This window comes from Microchirus variegatus, assembly GCF_963457635.1.
Source record: "Microchirus variegatus genome assembly, chromosome: 15".
In the NCBI taxonomy this organism is placed as follows: Eukaryota; Metazoa; Chordata; class Actinopteri; order Pleuronectiformes; family Soleidae; genus Microchirus; species Microchirus variegatus.
Window position 1 is genome coordinate 16,582,847 of NC_139816.1, and position 21,944 is coordinate 16,604,790.

Sequence of the window (21,944 nt, forward strand, 5' to 3'; positions counted from 1 at the left end):
TTGATGATGGTTTAGAGAGATCACCCACGCTCATGAATCTGGAACCTGTGGAGATGCGTCCAGGTCCTGAGGGTCGACTGGACAGTACAGAGCTCACAGAAAATGACCTCCCAGGCACAATGCCATACTTTAAGTCTGCATAGGAGGACGCTAAGAGATCATTGTCTTGTCCGATATCTGGACTTGGAGGACCTGTGGATGCCCGGCTTCTTGAACTCCCCAGGCTGATTCCTTCTCCTGCGTCGCATGAGGGGGACTCCCTGCGACGCTGCATCTTTGGGCTGTAGAACACATTGTCTTCTGTTACATCAGGTGAGGAAAATGGGGACACAGGGGTAAGGGACATAGGGGTAAGAGAGGAGAAAGGGGAGAATGGGCTCCTGGGACTGGATGTGGACTTCCTGAACGGAGTAGCATAACCATCAGCTTGGTCGGGGTTCAAACTGGGACTGGGATCTCTGCATGTGGGCGACTGGTTTGTGGTTTTATAATCAGTCTTGTTCTCTTTAAAAAAATCCAACGGGTGTATTGTTGGGCTGCGAGCTGTGAGGTGAGCTTGGCTTGCACTTTGTACATTTTGCCCTTCACAAGCACTTTTCTCATCTGGGCCAGTTTCTGGAGACGATTTTTTGGACCAAGAGGAGAAACTATCTCCTGTCGCTGGGGGTGGTATGATGGTGTATCTGTTTTGTGTCCATCTGTTTGTATCCTCGGTTCCCTTCACACTGTCCTTCATCATTGATCCCCCCTCCTCTAGTGTTTTGGCACTGTCAACAGCGACATCACTGACACTGCTGATGTCACTCGATCCACTAACAGAAGGTGCTTGCGAAGCCCGCTTCCATTTCCACGGAAATGACAGATCATCTTCAGACCGTTTGGTGCTAAATGTTTGTCTCAGTTTATTAAGAACCTGGTCCATTTTATTGTTTGTCTTGTTGGACCTGTCAGAGTCTGACCTTGATAGACTGAAACTTGGTGTGCTCACACTTTTCTTGAGAGCAAACCGGCTTCTCTTTGGACTTTGTTCATTGTTGCTCTCCACTGAAAAGAACCTGCTTTTACCGAGCACACTCTCCTTCATTGTTTTGTTCCTGCTCTCTTCACCCTGGGATTGACTACCTGCTGAGCTGCTACCACTAGAACTGTGGTCTGAATGATTGTGTGATTTACCTGACACTTCCTTGCTCTGTGATGTATGTGGTTGTTGACTTAACCCGTTCTCCATAGAAACCTCTGTGTTTGCAGTGTGTTGCACGGGTTTAGGTGTGGAGTTCTGTGGCGCAGTTCTAGCTGTATTTACTTTGGATTTAATGCTGTAAACCAGTGTTTCAGTTACACATGTTGAAGAGGGGTTCTGTGGCTTGTCACCGTGCGAACACGTTGAACTAATATCAACTCTGTTGAGTAATAACTGACCAATCTGGAGATCTTGATTGCTATTCTTGGTGTGAAATTTGAGTGCATTAGTTTCTGAAAGCTCACATTTTGAACTTTCCTGTGTGGCAGTTTTGTTTTGGAGAGGCAACGATACGGTCTTGGGTGAGCTAATTTGTGACATGGGGGGTTTGGATGTGGGTATGGTCTTGGCTAAACTGGGGTCAGCATGTGAGAGAAGTTCTGGGGTATACGTTGACTGAGAAGTCTGTGGATAAAGAGGAGATCTGGGTAATTTTGGCACAGATTCTCCCTGTGCTGACCTGCTAGACATGAGAGTGGAGTACGGTGGGGAGCTATAACGAAGCTTATAACCACTTGAAAAGTCAGCAGGGAGAGAGAAAGAAGTAGAGGGATGGCACTTGACTGTGCCAGACTCCACTGATAATGTCCTCTCCTGTCTGTTTTTACTTAAGTCCTGCCTTACATGATCAGTGGTCATTCTGCCACTCGATTCTTGTTTTGACCTGTCTTGCTCTCTGAAATCAGCAGAGTCAGATGACAGAGATCGATACTTGCTTCCCTTTGCCACTTCTAGGCTGGAGATTTTGGGGGGAGGAGGAGTTGTATTTGTAGTTGGACTGCTTGATCTCAGAAAGTTGAAAATGGATGGGGTTCTAACACATGGGGATCTGGAGGAAGACAGAGGACTTGTTGGGACATCAGGTGGATCTGGCTTCTTCACTGTGATGGGCGGAGAATCCACAGAGTCTTCCCAAGTTACTCGTCTCACTTTCTTTCCTTCTAGCCCCAGTTTCTTTGGGTCCGTTTCTGGGCTGCTTGAGAACATCGTCCCGTCCTTAGGGCTGGAATTTTTTAAGCAGCTGGGACTTTTGAGGATTGGAGTGGCAGGGGGTGTTAGGAGAGAAGAGTGGGTGACAGTGGTGGGAGAAGAAGATGTGATGGCAGGAGGGGTAAGGAGGGATGGGCTTGGGACAGTTGTGGATGGGGGATAGCTTCCAGATGTGGAGGTGATGGATGCAGAGATGGGTACAGGAGCGTACTTTGTTTTAGAGAAAGCACTGCCTGTGAGAATGATACTGGACACAGTTTTGGGGGGACAATTCTTGGGAATGGGGGCATAGCTTCTTTCAAAACCAAGAGGTGTGGTGCTAGTTTTATAATGAGCACTCTGACTATTGATAGTTGTAGTAGAAAGAAGTTTGGTAATTCCAGGATAGTTGTTGTGTAGAGATATGGGTCTGATGCAGGTTTTGGATGAGCAATGATCACTCATGTATTTACTGTTGGTTTCAGTGGGCTTAACTGAGCTTTTGAGATTTTGGAAAGTAGGCGGTGATTCAAATACATTTGCATTACTTACAGCACCCGTGTTGACATTTGTACGGTGAGTCAGTGTTTTCTGTGGTGTATCTCTGCTAATTTTAGGTGTAGACAACATATCTTCCACATTATAAGGCTTTTGTGGTTCCCTTTTGTTTAAACTGGATCCAAATAGCTGTTTGTCTAATTTCTGCTCAGGTGAATCCCTGGCATTTCTTTCTTTGAGGTGAGTTCCTCCCTGAGTCTCCTTAGTGATGTTCGTGTTACCTTTGCAAAATGTCTCTGTCGTGTTATTGTTGTCTCTGTTAAGGATTTGACTTCTTAATCTGTTGTTGTCAGATGGAACTGGCATAGCCAAGTTACTTCTATCATTACAGGGTGAAAATAAGGGTGTGTTCAGCTGGTCATTGATGCTGGGTGTAACATTGGGGGCTACAGAGGAACTGTCTTCCTGGGTAACTTGTTTCCACCATGAAGTGGATGTCAGTGTGGTCCTTCTGGGAAGTGCGTTACTCTTTAGGAGAGCAGAGGTATCATATGAGGAATGTCTGTGTGAAGAGACTGATCTGTCTGGGTATATGTTTGTATTGGTGTTTGAGCCCCTGCAGTTCTGTTGCATCACTGATTCTCCTCGACTCAAAAAGACAGGTTTGGAACATGTTTGGGGTTGTTGGGCGAAGGGTGTGACTTCTGTATCTTTGTTCGTTGGTGAATTTGAAAAGAAGCGTGATTCAGACATGTTCCCTTCTCTGCGGTTGGAGGAGGATGATGGTGAAAGGACAGGCCCGGTTTCAGCTGTCCTATAAGAAATTAACTGTGGAGAAAGGGCAGACTTTGTCCTGTCTTTCTCATTATTATTGAGAATGCTTTGAGAGAGGTGTGGCGTGAGCATGTTTCCTTGTTGATCTCTAGCTGTGTGGTTTTCTTCAGACAAACCAGAGGCAGCATTGGAGCTCATGCCACCAGAGTTCATTCTTCTTAAAGACAGAAGCAGACTGCTGGTTGTTGGTTTAGAGCTTAAAGCTGAGTGCACTCCTTGGTTGCCAGTTTGTGGATTTCTCCTTTGTTCATTTGGGTCAAGAGACAGGGGAGATAGTGGAGACACATTTGGCGCTACAGGGCTTAAAATACCTTTATCTAGTTTCCTGTTGTCCATTCTTTCAGAGTTTACATCCAGAGACAAAGGCTGATTAAATTTCCTTTTTGATTCATAGTCCAATCTTGCAAAATCACTCTTAGTTGACCACTCCACTGTATTGCTCCTGGTAACCAGGAATGGGTCTCTTTGTCGGGCTTGTGATCTTTCTGTGACCACCCTCTCCACACCATGTTGGCTTGGAGCAGGGTTTGTTGCAGTGCTGGCCATAACCTCGAAAATCCCCCGGGCTTCTGAATCTCCAATTCCCTCAAATCTTTTTGTCCTTCGTATTCGGCCACTCCAGTGTGGAGCAAGAACAGTAACCATGGTGGAGGAAAGCATGGTTACAGCAGCATTGGAGAGATTGTTTTGGTTCTCAACCTTTGTATGCACCTTTGTATCGCCCTTAATCTCTTCTAAACCAGAGCAAGTACTTTTTGGATGAGTCACACGTGGAAGTATGTGCAAGCCATTATAATCATGTGGTCCAGAGTCGCCATTTGACAAAAGGTGATTTATATTCACGTCCCTGGTCGTGTCCGGTTCATTGCAAGCAGTTGTGATAACCTCCTCAGTCTTTGTTACTGTCAGGGGAACTGTCTTTAGTAACAAGTCACTGGCTGTCGCTGCAGGGGTTTCTGGTGGTGATGTTCCCTGGTTAACCTGTTAAAAGAAGAAGACTTAGTGCACTGTCTGTGTACTAACACACATTTTCCCAAACAACACATTGAGTTCATTATAAAAAAATGTTTAAAATTAAGAATTCATTTTCATTAACTCAGAGCTTCTCCTCTGGTCTTTGCTGTAGGTATGTTATCACACCTGTAAATGATCTGCTTGCAATAGTCAAATCTTTGCCGCGCATGTTCCCATGGTTCAACTATTTAAGAAATCCAAGCCTTGACAAACGGGTTATTTTCAAAGACATGAGAGCCTTCAAAGAGCGTGCACACAAAGCACACACATCCACTCCCTTGGAACGCTTAAAAATAATATCCAATCTCAGGTGTTTTCTAAAGTACACAATGTCACTTAAGATGCTGTGATGTGTTATGTCAACTTCTTCTCAGTGTCTGCACCTGGACAGCTCTTCCTTTTTTTTTCTTTCAGTTTTGGAATATTTTGGATTAACTAAGGTTCAGTATTGCGAAACATCCTGTTCACATTATAATAAAAGAAAATGAGTATGCTCTTTACCTGACAGCAGGTGTCTTCAGTATCAACCCTCTGTGGGTCCGGCAAACTAGCAAAACAGGGAAGAGAGGAAACATTGAGCACACTAATGAAGATTACACGTTACAACTGCCAGCTAACTGCAGAATGCAAATGATGTACCCTTCGCTCAGCTTGTTGTGGTTACCAAACTAAATATGAGTATGGAGCTTTGATTACCAACGGCATTTGTCACACAATCAAAGGGCTGCACTTTCTCTGTACACTATTAATAATTATTGGGTGCATTGCAAATCTTTAACTGAAGACAATAAGAACTAAATTTGACAAGGCTATAAATCATCTAGATGGCATGCGGGTTTTGTCCTGGTCGGTCAGAACTGTCGTGTGTGTTTACTATAAACACACTCACTAATTGGCAATGGGGACATTACTCAGTAACGGAGGAAAACCATTGTAAAATAGTTGATTTGATTTTGTAAAATAGTCCAAATGTTTGAGACGGAATTTGGGAAACAGGAAAATGAACTAGGTCTTTATTCTTCCTGAACTGTTGGGGTGAAAAAAGCAATCAGAGGTTTCAGATTCCAACCTCCTCAGATTATGGAAATGATAATGACGGTGTGAAAATCTCACTGTCACTTTTTACTGTGCTCTGCTGCTGTAATGTTTTTGTGTGAAACATTTGAGGAATTGGACACCTCACATTCGCCACAGCAACGCTGAATAACAGGGCGGTCGGCATTCCTCCTTGCCTACTTAACAGTTTTCTCAAATGTCACATGTGTGTAACTGGGGGGTCACACCTCGCAACTGCTTGTGAAAGCCCGAACAATGTACTTGACTGTTGAACATGAAAGCACATGTTATCGCAGGTGTGTGTCCTGCTCACTGTGAATGCACAGACACAATCACACGCTCAGCATTAGATCCTGAATACGATTGTGTTGTTCACCTGCATGAAAGGACAAACAGGTGGCTCACAAACAATTGGAGAGGTGTGCCTTTGTTGAACCAATAGAACCAATGCCATTTATTGACTACTGACGACTCGCACTGTACCACAGAGTGGCATGAAATTAAGTTCAAGTGAACATTTGGAGCACACAATCAATCAATATGCTCAAAATGTACCTGCAAAACCAAGGCAGCAATTCTTATATGATATAACCTCTACTTCACTCGTGTTGCTGACTAGATGTTAGATGCTTTGTGACACATTAACTTGTGAAATAGTTCAGTCTGGATTACGGTAAGTGCTTAACATCCCTCTACTTGAGTCACTGGAACAAATTCCTCTCAGGGAGAGGGAGAGAGAGCAGGGTCACTATGTTCAGGTCACTTCCTTGTTTGTACAAAGAGCTGACCCTTTCAGATAGTGTGTCAAAGACTGCTGCCTGCAGACTGGGTCAACATGTTCAGTTGATGTTTAACTTCATGCAGGAAATTAAGATAACAATCGTGATTGGCTTGTGCTCCAGAGACCCCCTTCCAGTCTCTGGGGCCACATTAGATGCGGTTTGCGACGGCTACATCTGCTGCTTATTGTGACCCTTCGTTGTTTGTGTGCTGTGATGCAGCTGAATCAGATTTGTCTTTGAAAAAGGTCACAAAAATATACTTTAAATTACTCTTGCTTGACCTGCATCTCACTTTTCTATACTTATCAGTAAACATGTGCCAGAATTACATATCAGAACGTGGTGACGGGCCTGAAAAGTTATCTTCACGCTGCTTCTTCTCCTCCACAAACAGAGTGCTGATAGGATGATTAAAGAATGGAGGGCACAGTCCTGCAGGAGCCTCACAAAGTCAATGAGCCTGTATTCCCAGACCCCTAATGAGCGACTTAACACGTGATTTCATGTGGATACTGAGTGGGAAAAGCTGCACTGTGAATCCATCCGTTTAATCTCATCTGCTGGTCCAGAAGATCAGCACAACTCTGCATACATTTACATACGTGACGAGCCTGTCACGACACGCAGAGAGGCGACATGATGGTGACACAATGTCCTGCATGATAAAGCAGCACTGAACAACCGCACAAGACCCTGCCTCATTAGTCCAAGTGAACAAAAGACAGCTACCACTCTTACCTGCTTTGACAGGAGTCCGACAGGAGTTTTACTCCAAGTTTAACGTAAAGAGAAGTGGTGAATCTGGGCCCGCACGACTTTGCCGGCTCCTGCCGTCTTATTCCACCCCCTCCAAATGTTATTACTGCAATAGATTCAGAACAGCTGATTAACTGCTGCAAAGTGAAATAAACAAGGCTAAACAGATTTTCCATGTAAAAGGACATATTTAACGTGTGTGTGTGTTCCACCTCTGTGCGTTCTCTCCTGTCCGATGGTTGACCGGTGACGGTCCTGGCCAGACGGAGTTTCTGGCTGGTCCCTCTCATCGACTGTTTCATCGTGCTGTGACCTGAACACAAACAAGAAGAATTAATGTTGTCAGTTTGTTAACGTTTTGCTGGTTCCAGCACTTGTACCTCTAGCCTCTTTGAAGCAGCTGCAGGGCTGAGGTAAACAACAAGCTGGATTTACAGTCAACACAAGGAGTTTACGAGAGTCCAAACTAGGGCTGGGACGATACAAGCGTAGTGGTCAAAACCACTTATATTAGGTTAATCATGAGGAATTACCCTCAAAATTAATATTTCACATGAGTGACTTCAATATGCTGTCCAGCTCACCACCATACAGTCTTAGTGATCAATTAATAATTAATTTTGAGTGACACAAGGGGTACTTGCATATTTCAACAGATTTTAGGACCTCATAATTGCTGATTGTTGATCTTATTTCAGGTTCTTGTATTTTATTTGACTTTAAAATATGTTATAAAACATGTTTTTGTATTAATAACATTTCGTTCACGGATATAAAGCAAATAAAGGACAGAAAGCCTGACAAGTTTACACGTACAAATCTAAAATAACTATTTCAAAGCATTTTGTTTTACTGTTGCAATAACACTGTGAATCACAAATACTTTGGTCAGGGTATTTATGACAGGACAGTAAAACCCAGCTTAGATACAATGTGCAGTGTTTAGATTAGAGCGCATGGATGCAGGACAGGTTTGGAGAAAAATCCAGAAATGATTGTTGGGCTCATTGTCATTTCAACATAGAGTAAAATTTTAATGTTTAATTTATTGAAAATACAACATAAACCCTTACTAAACTGACATAATATAGTGAGAGTAACTAAAAACTCATAAGTAATGGACCTGTTTCTGTGACGCCATCCATGGTGAACACTATCCCTCTTCTCCAAGAGTTACTAAAGAAGAACTGATGGGCGTTAATGGTGAGTCTTAAATGTTATCATATTCATAAGTGCTGGTGATAACTCTAGTATCTCTGTGTGTGTGTGTGTTTAGAGGGCTACTAACTGCTTCTTCCTGGATGCAACGATAACTTTTGGTATTTACTGTAACCATAAATAAATGCTAACAACCACCTGCACGGCGAACAAAGTACGCTCCAGCTTACTTACTTAGCTTACTGTAGACTTTGTGTCAGTCTCAGACAATAAATACAGGCTGAGTGTTGGTTTCAGACAATATTCACTCGGGGTTTGGACAGAAAAATGTGTCCCGAGCTGCACTCAGGTCCCGATTTATACATGTAGCTGATTATGGCTTTATGCTTAAAAGGTTGTGGTTATAAGTGAACTTATACAGTGACAGTGTTACTACTATTTGCATCTATGTGATTTATTCATGCGTGTATACATAAATGGTACATATTTAAGTGAAAGGTTCATCCTGAGAGTATGTTAACCTGTCATGCAACGCCCTAAATGACTGGGTGTTGTCATAAAAGTGGTGCAGATAGAAAACTATGGTCAGAGGAGAATCGGGCAGACATGCTTCTTATCACTTAGACAGTGCTGGACTGATAAGACGTGGTTACATAATGAGCTAACGCTGCTCACTCCACACTCGCTCTCACCACCAGCGCCAACACACCCACTCAAAAAGGAACATGTACTTTCACTGCTGAACCCACACCGAGCCAACAACACAAGTAAAGGCACAGAGCAAAGACGAGTCGGCGCGATAAATATGAACATGGACGAGTCCTGGTGCAGCCTTTGTTCAGCATCGAAGTTGTAGTTTACATGCATTCCGCAGTCACTTTCACTTAACTGGTTCATGTACGCATGCATGGATTGGGAGGCCTTATATGACCTTGACTGATCTGTGGTACGATCACAGAGAAATATTACAATTATTTATTTAAGTCACGCCCAGCTCTACCTGTCCACCTTACCTTCAGGTGCTGCAACTCCCTGGCTTTGTTACGGCTTAAGATCACTGCTGCTATAATAAAAGACTGACATGATGCGACATGAGAGAGCGGGAGATAGAAATATGAGGGGCGAGGGAGGGTGATGGAGGGAGGGAGGGAGAGCTTCATGGCCTTCAGCTACTAACTCCCTGCCAAGGCCAACACACCTTTTATGTGGAAGTGTTCTGCCTCTGCCTGAGGCAACAGAACAAATCTTACATCTCATCCATATTAGTACTTATAAACCTGCGAGTGACAAGGATTGGCCAAAGTGACATGAGGCGTGTGGTGGGTGAAGCATGAGAAGCCGTTGTTCTAATGTCCCGTGCTACACCTCCCTATCCAGGATCACATGTTGCCCTCACGCTATGTCCACCGCAGCTCAAAAGTATGTATCTGCCGTCATGATTAATTAATTATGTGGTTCATCCAGTGCTTCTGCCTGTTACATGGCCAAATAAAGTACTCCTTCATTTTCTCCTGCAGCAGATCACACTGTACAACCGTTTCTCAGTAGGACTGACGGCCAACTGCACCGAGATTTTCCACTACAGTATGGTTTGTTTTGTGACAGTACGGTATGGCTTGGAATGGTAAAGCCCTGGGTCAGGCAGGCGTTTTCACTATCTATGCATTTTCGTAGACAGGGTTTGGGCTGTGCCCCGATGTGCTGCGAGACACGTAGCGTGACGCTGCACCGGTGCAACAACATCGAATAATGACTTATTTGATGAATATATAAAATGCGACACAACAGACAACAAAGGAGGACATCCAACAGCTCTTTTCCTACTCGGTTTGTGTCAAGCTTCATATGGGAATAGACTGCAAGCGTTTGCCTTGACTTCCATGGATAGTTACACCTATCGCAAGAGAGTGACACTTCTCTGTTGCCCAATCAGCTGACTATTATGGTCTAGTTCCACCCTGACCATACTGTACCATTTTACTCTGGGAAGAGAGGAATGGAAACAACTGATTACTGTAACTCTTTCCTCTCTTGTCTCCTTCACAAAAACTAAACTAAACCACTAAACTTCAACTGGTCTAGAATTCAGGTGCCAGCATCATCATCAGAACCCCCTCATTCCGCCACATCACGTCCATCCTACAACAACTCCACTGGCTCCCAGTTAATATAAGAATTCAATTCAAAATCCGCCTTCAAGGCTATCCACAACCTTACCCCCTCCGTCTCTCTCTGACCTCCTCCACATCGCCACCTCCCGCTCCCTCAGATCCTCCTCCTCCATCCACCTCACTGTGCCCTCTGCCCGCCTCAGCACCTTTCAGCTGCTCTGCTCCCCAGCTCTGGAATCCACTCCCACCAGATTCTCTTCCCCTCTTCAAATCCTGACTCAAAACCCACCTGTTCAAAATAGCCTACTCTCTGTAATTTCACTCCCTTATCTGTTTACTGTGTCGTCCTGTTGTCTATTGATGTTTGTTTAAGTAAAGTGTCCATGAGTGTTGGAAAGGCGCTTATAAATAATTAATAAATTATTATTATTATTACAAACGCAGCTTTTAACCCATGTTAAACTTTACAGACGGTATGTGATTAGCTCAAACACTACACAGCCCAAACAGATTTCCGATAGTTTGTTGTTTTATAAAGAGAAAGAAGTGTTCAGCAAACAAATTATTCCATACATTGTTGATTATTTTTCTTCTGTTTGACTAACCAAATACAAGTAACTGTTTTGGTCTGTGGCTGCAGAGTTAATCCTTACAAAACACAATTAATCTGCAGTGACCCATATTCAGGCCTGGTCTTTTATTTTGTAGATTATTTTCTCTGTTTCAAATCCAGCACACGGAGTTACACAAAACAGTTACAAATGTGCATGTTAAAAATGTCTAGTTTTTACATCAATGATAGATATTCCCTGATCACAGAGGATGTTTTTATTTTTAAACAAACAAAAAACATAGCAGGAGCAGGAGACAGTGGATTTTTGGCAGCTGAACTTGAACAAATAATCACACCACAATGTTTGTATTCTTGTAGTATGTAGTATTTTATCTTAAATTACAGTGTATACTACTTTAAATATGTATGCTGTGTGATCTTTCCTTTTCCTTTAACTTCTGCAATTTCACTTAAAAAGCTACATCTTATGCATATTTTTTTTTTATATTTAAATGAGAATGTGGACACTCACGTTGATACAACACTGGTGCTGCACAGTGTTCACACTGTGTGAGCAGAAGCTCTTTTTTTTTTAAATGCTCCATGGGCGGATGATGACTAATTGTTATCTTTGCATTCTGTGCAGTGTGCCTCACACAAGTATGTTGGTGTGTTCTTCACTGGAGGTCAGCCTGCCTGTCTGTGGGTGTGTGCCCAAATATGCCAGCTAACACTTACATAACATGGAGTCAGCTTGAAGTGAAGTGTGGGTGTGTATATGTATGTGCTCTGCACTGATGAACACATGCGGCAAACAAGAAACACACGAAACACCCCGGCTAATGATAGACACCCTGAACGTCCTTTCGAGGATTCACCCAACTAATGACTTTGTAAAGTGGAAACATCAGATGTGCAGAACAGAGTGAGACTTGTTCCGTGTGTCACGCCACACCTTCAGTGCCTGTCACGCTTCCAGCATGGCTGTTGATATTGCACTCTCTCTGGATGATATATAACAATAAACAGGGAGCAGCAGCAGCACAGAGGTGCTGTGGGATTGAAGTGCAGGCCTGGATGTGCATGTGTCAGCTCGTGTGCTAAACACACAGTGCTGCTGTAGTGTTCTGCGTACCATATGAAAATATATGTCCTGGTAATAGCAATTCACAATATTATTGCAATAACTATAACAAAATATGCTTTGTTATCTTAACGTAACCGTAACATCAACAACTCTGCACGATCCACCTTCATTTAGTTTGTATCCATGTGTCAAAGCAGAACCAGATGAAGTGATGTCACCACAATATTGACAACACAGTCGAAACATGTTGAGGATGTTGCAAAAACATGTTACAAACATTACAATTAAAATGACATTGTAAAAAAAAAAGTTATAATGTTATAAAAATATACTTACAAAGAACATTTAAAGTGAATATCAAGAATCTATAACCGTCTCCAAAACTTGGACTAAATGTTGGTAAGCAAGACGAGACAGCATTTTTTGAAATAACCCACGTGATATTGTATTTAAATGAAAAGTCACCAATAATCTTAACTATACTGGTGTTTTTAACCGCGATCCGCGACAATGTCGTATAAAATTCCATCCTCCGATGTTAAGGATGAGTCAATCATCGGCACAGGCCCGAGCTGAGCATATTCATACTCCATAGTTCACATGCGACACGCGTTGTTATACGGAGAGAGCGCCAATACCAAACCCTTATCCAAACATGGTTACGTACCACGCAAAGAACCACTTATATAATAAGTATTAAGGATTACAGTGGCACTAACTTTCTTTGGCATCACACTCAAATCTACCAAAATGCGTCATAACACACATATAGAGCAAAAATACCACTCGTCCCGCTTCCTACGGTGTCAACACAGACACTGAACTAAGAATTAAACTATTGTCTGATCCAATATTTTAACGCCGAATTCACTCAAACATAGCCACGGCTCTTCGGGTTGTTTTCATTTAGCTGTGGGACACGCGTGCGCTCCCCGATGCGCACTCAAACATTAAATATACAGATAAGTCAAGGGGATTCGGCGTCGTGCTCTCCCGACTCGCGAGCACGGCGAACAATCTCTCAGAAACATAACAAAAGTGCGCAGCAACATTTAAAAGAAGTGATCATAAAGCACAATGACATTATGTTAACACGATAATAAAGTGTGCGGTAAAGAAAACCCATGTACAGACGTTTAGATTACCGTTCAGTCCAGGTCCGTGCAGCTCGTGGTGTCCTGTGCGCAGGCGGAGCAGCTCTGACTGTGAGCTGCTGCAGCTCTGCTGCTCCTGCGTCACTTGTTGACATCCTACACGAACCGGTTCAGTGAGCCATCAATATTCACACGGGCAGAATGAAACATCTGTGAAATGTGGTGTGGAGGCCAAAAAAAAGAAGGAGCAGCGGAGCAGTGAAAGTGCATGCTGCCAGTGTCCGCGTGCAGGTTAAAGTTGAACAGTAATAACACCTGCAGTCACGCAGGTGAGACCGTCCACCGGCCGCGTCCCTTTTCTCCAGCTTTGCTCCCTCAGCCATCTCCTTCCTGGGACACAGTCCAGCTGCTCAAGGTTCAATCCTCCTTTGTTATGACTGGTTTCTAAAGAAAATCACTGTTTGTTTAATGTATTTATTTATCTTTTAAATAAATGACAAACTACAATCTACTTACTATTATAATAAAGACCACATTATTTAATGTTGCTGCATATTTTCTTGCGCACAAACCTTTATATAAGCTCATATCAATATGCCCCTGTGCTCCAGTTAAAGGTGCAGTGTGTCACTTGTTCCTAAAATCAAGTTTGAAGGAATAAATAACATAATAAAAAACTTGGTGTGCTGCCCGTCTGTGATGCTTCTTCTGCTGCTTCCACAGATTTGTTCCTTACTTTCTCGTCTACAGTGCACAACCAGACAGTCTCACACACACTGTTTTCCAAATGGTTTTGTGTCGTGATTGTTCGCTCAAGAGGACAGGCTCACAGTTTTACTGTGAAAATGCACAAGTAAAACAATAAGTTAAGAACCCTGATTCTGACAACAACATAGCATCATCTTCTCATTTTTTCTGATGGATCCAAAGTGAAGACGGTATACAGGGCCCGGCCCAAGCTTTTATGGGGCCCTAAACGAATTTTCATTCCACCTCCTCGGAGTAGTCTTTGATACATATGTAACACCATAAATTACATTCATTATAGTGTCACTTTTATTTGTTTATAAAGGGGCTTATTAAGGGCAGTAAAATCGCAAAAGTGGCCTAGTATTAATATGTTTTCATATTCAAAGAGAAGCACTAAGTGTGGTGATACTGAGCTTGAATTAAGCTTTAAACCAGTTGAATGACTATAGTCATTCAGAACAGATGTGCTAATGTGCACTAAATGAGCAAATCTTCATCTACAAAATAAAACCAAAAGAACTCTGAAGATGTCTAAATGTCTTTATTATGTTAAAATATTTTTATTTCTGCAGACATATTAGGAATACGTGAAATAATTGGCTGAACACGGAGCCTTGGGTGCATATTTTGAACAACTTGTCCTCCCACTGAAATGTAGCCATGGGTTGTTTTGCTCAACCCCTGAATGTTAACGATAGGTAATGTACATTTTTAGAATTTGACCCATAGGACATTTACATTTTTAACATACTGGTATTTTCAACTCAACGATAGGCACAAGTGTTAATGAGGTTAGGGTTAGGGCCCACTGAAGGAGTTAAGTTAGGGCTTAAAATAGACAGGGCTCGGCATTAAGATACATTAAAAAAATTGGGAGTCTAATCCATGTCAATCATACCAAAGTATAATGCTTTAACCACTAAGCAATCTGCCGGCGGAAACCTCATTGAAGCTACTTGATGATGACACATCCAATGTACCAGATTGCTGTAATTTATACTTCCGCAATTTTCAAACAGATACTCACATTTCAGACACTGTGACACGCTGTAGTGTGCTACAGGGTACATAAGGGCTGAGGTTCTACCTGGAACCATTTGCTTCTGAACAAACCCTTTCCTGAAGAAAGGGTTTTTCAAGAATGGTTCCAGTAAGAACCATTTTGATCCAGAGAACCCTTTAAAACCCCTTTCCTGAATAAAGGGTTTTAAAAGGGTTCTTGGTGACACTAAGGGTTCTCCTATGAGGACAAGCCGAAGAACCTTATATGGTTCTACTAAGCACTTTGATTTCTAAGAGTGTATAAGTGCATTGCCATGTTTCTACAGCAAGCCCAAATGGACAAACGTATACACTTGGGAAAGTAAGGTTGGAAAAGTGTCACTAATTCGTACACTTTGGGCCTTTAAAGGTGTACTTGGCAGACCTTTTTGGTGTCGTAACCTTTTAAAGTGTTGTTAACAGGTTATTATGACATGCAACACCAACAAAATAACGACCTATGCTGCAAAAAAACCTTGGAAAAAAAGTAAAGAGTTTCAAAGACACAATAAACACAACAAAATGTGTCGATATAGAGTTTCAGAGACGGAGAGCTTGCCTCAGGTCATCTGTTGAATATATAACAAGTGCATCTCTCTGTGCTGATCTGATGAGAGGAAGACAGAGAGACATGATCTCAAAAGGTGAGTATTTTAACTCGAAACACATGAAACCGAACCATCTAACTAATTTCCCTGCAACTCGTAATCATAATTAAACACACACCAGTGGCCACCAGTGATTCAACACTTGTAAAAGTGTTTATCTGATGCTCCGCCATCTAAAGGCGGTTTGGGAACACGATGTTACACAGGTTCATTTTAAAACAAACACTTCTGACTTTTTTTTTTTTAAACAAATGATTAATTACATTGGTGTATGAACTCCAGTAAACCCTGGTGGATTTACGGCGTTACATGACATCAGTGTTGTCTTCTGTCTTAACAAAAGCAGAGGGAACATGTTGGAGAGCTGCTTTCTGTGTCCATGAGGTGTCCACACCCTTCAGCACATGGCAGCTCTGGCTCCTTCTCTGAAGTCAGGCTAGCGCCCTCTTCCCGCAAAAGGAGTCCACTCTTTCCATTTGTTCAGAGATGAAGAAGGAAGCTTAGACTGTGTGTGTGTTATGTAATGCGAGCTGCCTGGGACTGTTTATGGTGCGATCATGCGGGAGCAATGCAGCGCACAGCAAAATACCACAAAACACTCGTGTCTCCACAAAAGAAATCTATGCATTTATTATCTCCGTGTTATTAATTATTTCAGATTTAAACTTTTAGGATTTCATCATATAATTTCAGCAGATTTTTGTATAGATCAGGCTGCCAATCTGTTTATTCTACCTCCTTCTGCTTCATTCACAGTAAACATAACCTCCCGTGGGCCCTGGGGGCATGAACATAGTGACAATACTCAGTCACATTCTGATCGTGTTTGATGACGTGAAGTGTGTCAAGAAAACATTCCCCATGTACCATCACAACAGCAGCAGCAGCAGTTTGTTTGACTCCAGTGAACTGCGTTTGTCTCATGGATTCATGTTGTTGATTCTCAAATTCAGACTGTACCTGTAAATCCACATTCATCAATCCCCTACAACATTTATTTTTAGTTTCAAACAGTCCAAAGTTGGTGCATTTCACATTATGTTTTTTGACTGACAGAAGAAAAACCTGAGGGGGTCTTCTGCTGCAGTGCAGAAGGAAACCACACGAGGTCAGTGTTGTTCTAACATTTGAATGAGTGTGTCTCAGAGCAGAGAGGTGATGTTGTCAGTCAGATAGAAGCAGGATATGGTTTAATTACATAGTAATCACATAGTAATCATAGACTAATCATATTCTTTCAGGTAAGAAGATATAGCAAGTAAGTATAAAGCACATAGAATGATGACAATAAATAACAATATAATAAGAAAGACATGGCAACTTCATGAACACAATCAAATACCTGTAATATGGGAGAGAAAGAAATAACAGTTCATATAGTTCAAAATACATAAAACAAACAAAATAAAGAAGCAAAAACACAAAAAAGGATTTAAAAAAGGGAAAAAGAAGAATGCAATGTGACATTTTCTGTGTACTATCTGCACTGTGTATTTTATGCTTTGGAAGTCAGAAAGAAAGACATTTTCATAAATCGTGTTTGAATTAGGATTTTGATTGCAGCCTTTTTTATTTGCCATAGTTATAATATCTTTAGCTCCTGCTGCGGTTTAATCTTTGCTCTCTCTAAGTGAATATAATCCACTGTGCTTCGGTTTGCTTCAGAAGAGCCTTCTCCTCCTCTCCTCCTCTCCTCCTCCTCTCCTCTCCTCTCCTCCTCCTCTCCTCTCCTCTCCTCCTCCTCCCCCAGCAGAGGATGCAGGACAGTCATCCTGGTCCTGAGCTCAGATCAGACTTGGAACAGTCCGGACGGTAGTCGCGTGCGCGCCTGGATCAGATCCCCCCGTGTTTCTCATTCCAGATTTCGTTTTTTTTTTTCAGCGTCACAGTTTGGACTCACGACGGACCGCGTTTTTTTTTTTGACACAACAAGGATAATTTTTTAACGATGGTTCGGTTCAAACGGAGCAGCAACAGCAGCTGAGGTTTCTTTTCACAGTCTTGACTGGGTTGTCAAAGCGTGATGGAAACGCATGAGTGCGCAGTGCTGAAACTTTTTGTTGTCGGGATTTTGGGTGAGTGTGATCTTCTTTTTCCTCTTGATTCAATAAAACCAACGAGGTCTTGTTGTGCTCAGCTTCACACACACACACAAACACACACTCACTGGAGCTGATTGACGCTCATACACTGTCTTTTACGCACACAGCACAGCCTCAAATAAAGAAGAGGGCACCTTCTGTATTATTATTATTTTTTTTTAAAGTGGCACATCTTGTAGTTCCATTCATATTTTATTGTCAATCAAACAGATTATGTTTAATAGGTCTTACTCAACACGTTTCTACAAGGATAACTACACAAAATGACTGCTGTCGCTTAGAAAATACAACTTAAATGCAATTTTAGGGCATTATTACTCAATTTTAATCGACCTTGCGTTTTCTTGGGTGTGGATTATACACAGGTTAGGGTTAGTAATAAGTTCGTAATACCATCTTATTTCTATATACATACTGTATATATAATCACTATATAGTAATAGCTTGGTAGTTACTATGGGAAATGTGTGTTGGGCACAATGGGAGGATGAATTTCAACTTATAATAAGTAATAATAATTTTGAATGTTAGAGCTTTGGATGTAAATATTACTTTCCTATTACTTATTACTTGTATTTATTCTCATACCCTTACCATGTTGTCACTGTACATACTGTAAAGTGTTATGCTGAGCTTAAGGTAATACTTACAAATTGTAAACATTTGTGCCCTTTAACATGTACAAAATATTTGAAAAACAAAACAATGGCAACTGAAAAGAAACCATATCACAAGCCTTGACATCATAAAATTGATTTTTGTTGGATGTGTTTGACCCTAAAGTTACAGGAGGGGCTGTTGGGGATGTTTAATTTGATTTAAGTAGATCTAACTTAAACACTTTTCATTTTAGAAGGACTGAGCTTGATTGTCTGGTAGATGTATGTTGTAGTTTGTCTTTTATTTTACACAGTCGTAGTCGGAGAGACTCACGTGGTGGGAGGTGTTTGAGCACCATGCACCTGTGGTGAATCTGTGCATGTCCAGGATCTCAGTGAGTGAAACTGCAACACAGCATCATGCCTCAGTGGGTAAACCTGACCTATATCGGGGGCCAATGGGAATTTCAGGATCTGGCTCATTAGCCGGTGGTTGCTACATGGATGAAATCATGTATGAAGTGATGCTTCCTGTGGTGCAGCACTGTGACCGTTGACACACACCAGCTTACTACAGTTGGTGCTGGTGCTGTGGAGATGTGCTTCTCTTTAAATGTCTCGTTATTTGGATCCCTGCGGTTATTAGCACAGCCGAAACACGTAGAGTCAGCAGATCAGAAGCAGAGCTTCCCTTGCGTGAAGGTACTGATCGCTCACAATTGTTGAGTTGATCTTTTTTGCTGCTCTGACACTGATTGAAAACACCTTCTCCCCATGTAGACACGTGAATCAGGTGATAAAGGGCTTAATCAGTTTTCAATTTCAAGGTCTTGCAGTTCAGGAGCACTTCAGATTCAGGCATATAGAGGTAGACGGTCATCATTTCCAGCTTCTGAAGGATCCAACACACTGGAAATCCATTTGAGCATTTTTTAAAGAGTTGTGTGCAAAGTAAACTGAAGGCGGTGGATGTTCAGCTTGGACTCTTCTGGATCTCTGCCTTGTAACAGCTGTGGCCCTAAAGCGATGTGTGCTCATGCAGAAAACAGGCTTACAGGCTCCTGTTCTCACTTCAAACTCCATTTACCTTCAGTTTGTAAACACTGATTCAACACTGTAAAAAAAGAGAAAGAAGGGGGATGAGTAAAATGTCAAACTCATGTTTAGAGTGTGTTAAAAATGAGCTGACTTCACTGTGATAGCCCATATCTAAAACAGTTTCCCAGAAAATAAAGATGTTCAAAGAAGCCCAGAACATCCCTCTGAGACGGGGGTGGTTTGTTACATTCACTCTCAGAGCAGGATGTGTGTAAAGTATTCAGCTGCAGCACAGAAAAAGCATCTGTTCAACCCAATAAACAGCGAACCATGCTCTCTCTCAGGGAGGGAAGAAGCCTCAGGGTTCCTCTCTCTTACCCTGGCATCTGAAAACCAAAAATTTCTTAGAAGTTTGGTGAGATTCCAGCGTGTCTGCACGCGGCTGATGTCTGTTAGATGTAGGCACTCATTACATGACACATTCCAGTGTCTGCTGTGTGAGACTTTTGGGGAAAGAGCTGCTGATGTCTGAAGTCTCTGCAGTCTGTCTGCAACTAACCAGTGACCTACATTCATTGTCATATTTCGGTGTATTCTGTGTGAGGGTAATCTTCTGTCTCTGTGAGAGTGGTGAGAGAATCAACTCACTACAATCAGGTGTGTGTGGCTCTGATTGGTGTTGATTAAGCCCAGGTTTGGAGAGTGTTCATATACCCTGAGTCTGCAGTGCTCTGCTCTCATTGTCTCACCTTCAGAGGTAGTGAGAGGTTCTCCCTGTGGCTTCTTAAGTTGTTGGTGCATAAACACCAACTTAGAACTTTGCGTGTATTTGATGTCAGTTGCATGTTTCCCAGTGTATAACTTGTGGTGCTGGAGTTGGGTTATCAAAGGCCTCACAGGCAGCCTTTGCCTTTTTTTGGGTACAATTCTGGTTTTGAGTCAGCTGCTTGGCCAGCAGTGGTTTAGTTAAAGCGGAACTAGACCGGAAGTTCCTATTATCGCTGTTTTTTTTGGTGTGTATCTGCGTCATTACCTTGTTTATGAAGCCTGACGGTTCGAAACAAACAGTTCAGCCATTGCTGAGAAAGTTGTGTTTTATTGTAATCTCGGGGCTCAACGAGATCACTGAAAATCCCGTAAACGTTACGTAAGCGGCGGTTCTCCTGAACAACCGATCGTCCTGCTCCGGGCGGTAGTCCGGGCACATCCGGTTGCGTACATTGAACCGCAGAAGAAGAATAATGTTCGTTGTGGAGGTGTTTCACGAGCAACAGTGTCTTCTGACTCTGGGTCTGACTCCGGTTTAAAGTCATAAAGGGACTGCGGCGGGGAGTCGTGACAAAGCTATTTTTAAACACTGTTAAAACAATGTTTTGATAATGAGTAGCAATGCATCCACCGCTCCAGAGAGGGAGCTGCACTTCTGAGAGCTGACGTGATAGATTACGTCACTTCCAGATACCTGGCCAATCACAACACAGGTGGGAAGGCTCTACGCTGGCTGGCCAATCACAACACACTCTGTCTTCTCGGGCGAGATTCATGGCTAAAAATAGCGCGACTGACAAGCGCTTCGAAAAGGACAGATTTCAATCGGCTCGTTTACATCAACTAGGAGGATTTTGACCATAAAAACAACTTAATATATGTAAGTAGACCTCCACAACTCACATATATGTGCAACAGGACCACTCTATGTGACCTTTAAATCCTTATATTTGGATTAACTTTCAGAAAGTGTGATTTTGACTTCCGCGCTCATTGGGACGTCACAATGCGCTAAATTCCTGGAGTTGTCTCGTGTAGCTCAGCTTTGTCCGTAAAACACGCAAGAGTGCTGTCGAGGGCAACGATATCCGAAAACCATAAGTCTGCGAAAAGTTCTATTCTTGGCTCCACAGTGCAGCACAGAGTTCTACACAAACTTCCAGCCTCAGAGGATTTATCCGTCCAGTGGATACATGTTATATATGATGGCAATGTGCCTGCTAGAGCCTGCAAATGATCATTTTTCCAAATAACTGCTGTTAGCTCCCAGTAGCCTCTTTGGCTGATGTCATTTCCTGTCCCTTAAGTTTACTTGGAGAAATAGGGTATAATATGAGTCCTTTAATGCCTGTAGTGGCTCTATACAGTTTCGTTGTCCCCCCCCCCCCTTCCAATCGATCACTATTGCAATTTTGTGGTTCCTGACAATTCTGTGAAGAATGTTCAATATTTAATTTACGGTTCATCCCTATGGAATTTCTCCTACACACAGTAAATAAGTAAGCAAGGTTTCATTTATGCTGCACTTTTAAAAACACAGTCACAAAGTACTGAACGGTACATAAAAACAATAGAATAAAGACATTTACAGAGGTCACATTTGACAGTTTAGACCAGATGTGTCATACTGGGGGCACATCTGGCCACTCAATCGATAACAATATCATGTTATAATGAAAACTTGGCCTTCGGCTTCCTCTTCCTTACAAGCATAGGTGATAGAATGAATATAATACTAAATATATTTGCTAGTAATATTTATATAATAGTAATAATAAGACATTTTGTTGTAATTATCACATTATTAAATGTATTATATTCAACATTAGAATTACTTTATTGTCTCGAGACCACCCTCTTCTTGTCCAGACTGGATCTCCAGGTCA

The 21,944-nt window shown here is 42.2% G+C and overlaps 1 protein-coding gene across 1 annotated transcript in view; it reads left to right on the top strand.

The window, feature by feature from the left end:
• Positions 1 to 17,499: 17,499 nt before the first annotated feature.
• The window catches only part of LOC310937461 (receptor activity-modifying protein 3), a gene marked incomplete at its 3' end in the record, with an annotated part of 41,208 nt that continues 36,763 nt past the window's right edge, over positions 17,500 to 21,944 (top strand). Inside the window, exon 1 of the mRNA XM_083901741.1 lies at positions 17,500 to 17,626. Within this exon, the coding sequence (XP_083757867.1) occupies positions 17,575 to 17,626 (52 nt within the window). The 5' untranslated portion in view covers positions 17,500 to 17,574. The remainder of the gene's footprint in view (positions 17,627 to 21,944) is intronic.